The 4,111-nt window shown below is 41.8% G+C and overlaps 1 protein-coding gene across 1 annotated transcript in view; it reads right to left on the reverse strand.

The window, feature by feature from the left end:
• LOC108308351 (60S ribosomal protein L32-like) overlaps nt 1-380 on the reverse strand; it is a 909-nt gene extending 529 nt beyond the window's left edge. Inside the window, exon 1 of the mRNA XM_037740519.1 lies at nt 4-380. Coding sequence (XP_037596447.1) covers nt 4-336 — 333 coding nt within the window. The 5' untranslated portion in view covers nt 337-380. The remainder of the gene's footprint in view (nt 1-3) is intronic.
• Between the last annotated feature and the right edge of the window lie 3,731 nt (nt 381-4,111).

Raw genomic sequence — 4,111 nt, forward strand, 5'->3', positions numbered from 1 at the left:
CACAATGGCTTTGCGGTTCTTGGAGGAAACATTGTGAGCGATCTCAGCACAGTAAGATTTGTTGCACATCAGCAGCACTTCCAGCTCCTTGACGTTGTGGACCAGGAACTTCCGGAAGCCACTGGGCAGCATGTGCTTTGTTTTCTTGTTGCTCCCATAACCAGTGTTAGGCATCAAGATCTGGCCCTTGAACCTTCTACGAACTCTGTTGTCAATACCTCTGGGTTTCCGCCAGTTACGCTTAATTTTGACATATCGGTCTGACTGGTGCCGGATGAACTTCTTGGTTCTCTTTTTGACGATCTTGGGTTTCACAAGGGGTCTAAGGGCAGCCATGATGCTGAGGAGGAGATCGCTGCTACCTCTGTAGGCAGCGCCAAGGAAGAGAGAAGGGCCTCTCCCTTCTCTTTAACTTAGGAAGGCTTGAGTAAAGCTGGAGTCTCACAAGGACCTGTGCTCTCTGGGCCCTTCTCTCTTTGCTGTTCTAGGAATGGCCAAGCACACTCTGGAGACAGGGGCTTTGCATTTGCTGTTATCTCTGCTTGGTATATGCATGGTATACACCTTTTACTCACTCAGCGTCTCTGCTATAAAGCTATTTTCTCAAAGAGATATTCCCTGATTCTCCCCTTTCCTCCTTATTTGCTTTATTTTTCTATGGGTAACCTCAGGGGAGAATGGATATATATATCTCTCTTTATCTCTCTACTCTAGAATGTGGGCTCTGGAAGGAGTTGTGTCCAAAGAAAAACTTCCCCTTCACTCTCTGTAGGTTTGCTGAAAATTACTGACAGATTAATAGGCAAAAAGGCATACAAATTTATTTGATCATAGTTTCCTGTGGCACAGTTATCCTCAGAATGAAGATCCAAAGATATAAGGGAAATTGTTTACTTTTATGCTTAGGTTCATGGGACAGAATCCATAGATTGTAGTGTAGAAATATGACTGGGCCACAAAAGGCATGATCTAATGCTAACAGACAGAATGGGGAGACCCAGCAAGGCTTGTCTGGATTCTTCTTGGCCTCCTGAGCCTGTGTTCCTTCCTTCTGGATATAGGGCAAGTGCCTCTTGGAATAGGGACCTGATGACCTACAGGCAAACAAGGTAGGTCAGATAATTTCTTTACGGCCAATTTTTACACAAAAAGGTGAGAGGAAAGTTACAATAATAGTTTTAGATTTTATGGCAGGCTTTGATGAAAAAGGGTTCTCCTTTCTATGAACTGCCTTGGGGAAAGAGGGGTTCTAGTTTCTATGGGTAGCCTCAGGGGAGAATGGGACTGGAGAGACAGGAGGGAAGAAAGGTCAGAGAAAAACTTTTGCTTCTGAGGCTGCTTTCATTTTGCGGTATTGCTTTCTCAGTCCCAACATGATATTGCCTTTGTAATTTTGTTGTCATTCAGTAGAATGTTGTCACATAGATGGTCAATACATTTTTACTGAATGAAACATAACTCCCAAGGTGGCACAAAACCAAGTAACCAAAATCTTACATGTGAGAGCAAAGATATTAGCACAATACTGAATATATTTCTATTCATTTACTTATATTTTATGTCCCAGCTATCAGGCTTCCTTCCTCATGGATTCCTTTATTCTCACAGTACTAAATCTCAACCATATACTCCCAACCCCTGAAAGCCTTCCCTACTCTTACAATTCCAGGAAGGACTAACAAAACAATACATCTGGTGACCCACTTAAAATGGGCCACACTTAAAGCTGTCCTGTGTAAAAGGAGACCATCTTAAATGGACCACCCTGAATGTTACATGAGATGGTGCCTTTCTGCCAATAAGCTTAGTAGAGTTTTATAAATAAAAAGATGATGTTAGAGAGAAGGGTTCTTTCCTCATCTTTCTCTTTCTGTCTCTGCCTCTGTATGTCTCTCTTTTAATTCACATAGAGAATTTTATTATATAAATCTTCTGCTAATCCATGCAGAAGATTTATATAATAAACCCAGAAGATTTCCCTGGGTTGAAATGACTAAGCAATTTCAACCCAGGGAAATGATTCTTTTGGTTTAAGATCTGCCTATGATGATTTATTGATGCTAAAGAGCAAGATTCAGTTTTGTAAAAAACTAGGGCAGACTAGATTCTACAGAAGCAACTTTTCTAAGTGAGGATAGATCCTCTAATCACTTCTTGGTACCTACAGGATTTCTTCTGGGTCCCTAAAAGGAATCTCACATTCAGGAGGAAAAACAAAACAGAAAACAGGCTAGTTGATAGCTGCTTCAAGAATGCAGTTGCTGGCTATCTCCTGACAGGGGGTTCTGTTGTGCTTTGAAGAATAATATGAAAATTCAAGCTCAGAATGAGCTTCTGCAATTTGAAAATTAAAACTCCACCCTAAACCTTCACCAGAATCTGAAGCCAAATCCTTTTAGATGTGCAGGAGGGATCTGCTTACTGTGTATGGAAAATTATTTTCTTTTTATTAGCAAGCTCCAGGGTTTCCTGGTGATCTGAAGGGCCCCTGCCTCTCCAAGGGCAGTCCTAGGGCATTCTTGGCACAAACAGAGGCCAGGGAGATTGGAAATACTATTTTGCAACATTTTCTGCATGGTTTTAAAGTCAAGGAAGACAAACGGTTCTGATAATTTCAGCAATACCTTTGAATGTGAATTGCTTCATTGTCCTGAGCTGACCTGCTGAGGTTAAAAATCAAACCAAACCAAAACAAAAAAATAAAAACAAAAACTGAAACCAACATACCACAAAAACTCTTCCCTTTCTCAGCCAGCCTGTTTGACCCAGAAAAAGGTAGCTATCTTGTTCCTATTATCATCAAAACCAACACAAGACTCTCCTCATTGCTTTTTAGACTCATGGTGGGGAAGGGTGGGGTGGGGGTGTATGGGTGGATGGCAGGGGGTTCAGTAGTTGTCTTAGTACATTTCTTTTGCTGCTGTAAAAGAATATCATAAGCAATAGAAGTCTATTTGGCTTACAGTTCTGGAGGCTGAGAAGTCCAAGATTAAGGGGCCATATCTAGTGAGGGCCTTCTTGCTGCATTATAACACAGCAGAAGGCATCACATGGTGAGAGAACATGACATTAAACACAAGATTGAATTCACGGCCTCAAGTCCTTTTATAATTGGCATTAATCCATTTATGAGGGTAGGAGTCCTCATGATTTAAACACATCCCATTAGGCCCTGCCTCCCAACCACTGTTGCACTTGAGATTAAGTTTCCAGCACATGCCTTTCGGGGAACACATTTAAACCATTACAGCTGTCTTTAAATATTTTTCTTGATGTCACCATGTTCACTTTTATCTTCTCCCTATTGCTGAATTGCTCACCTCTAACAAGCAAGCCATCCTGACTTCTTCTCATCTCACCAAAAATCCCACCAAGAGACCTCCTTTAACTGGTTTATCTTGAATATTCCCCCCCACAATGATCTCCCTATCTGTCAACTACAGCAAAAATATTATTCAGGGCCCCAAGCACTCTGCTGCTGGAATCCAGGTGTTTTTTTCCACTCTCTTGCCTCTTATGTGAAATAAGACTGTTTCTAGCAATCTACTGACTTTTCTGAGATGCAAGACCATCCCTGGATTTCCTACCCCGAGACGAAACCCTTGAATTTCACTGGGCTATAGGCTCCTTGGTCCAACCACAGCTCCACCAGTGGCTCCTCCGTCACCTCCCTCTGCCTTTTAAATGCTCTGCAACCCACACACTTCTTTTCTATTTTAACATCCATTCACCGACATAAGAACTGCTCTTTGTTCATGTTTCCCAGACTCCAGCTTTTCTAGTGCCAGTGTGCTCCACTTGCTGAGTAATCCTGTCTGTCAACTATGGTTTATTACAAAATGAGTATGCCCTAACCCGCACTTCCATATGGCCTCATGATATTATTACAGTTACATTCCCTGACTACCATGGGCAAAATGAAACACATGCTGCGAAGGTAGGTATGTGTTATGCTGGTTCCCAAGGCAAACTTTGAAAGAAAATGAGTGCGGTCTCCTTAGGACTTTTTCCACTCATGGGCCCCTTCTTTGAATGGGGCTTCCTAATAGTCACTGTTTCTCAATCAATAGCATGAAATGCTTGCTTCTGAATCTTGTTTGTAAGTCTTTAA

This window comes from Cebus imitator, unplaced genomic scaffold (assembly GCF_001604975.1).
Source record: "Cebus imitator isolate Cc_AM_T3 unplaced genomic scaffold, Cebus_imitator-1.0 Scaffold84, whole genome shotgun sequence".
NCBI classification, from domain to species: Eukaryota; Metazoa; Chordata; class Mammalia; order Primates; family Cebidae; genus Cebus; species Cebus imitator.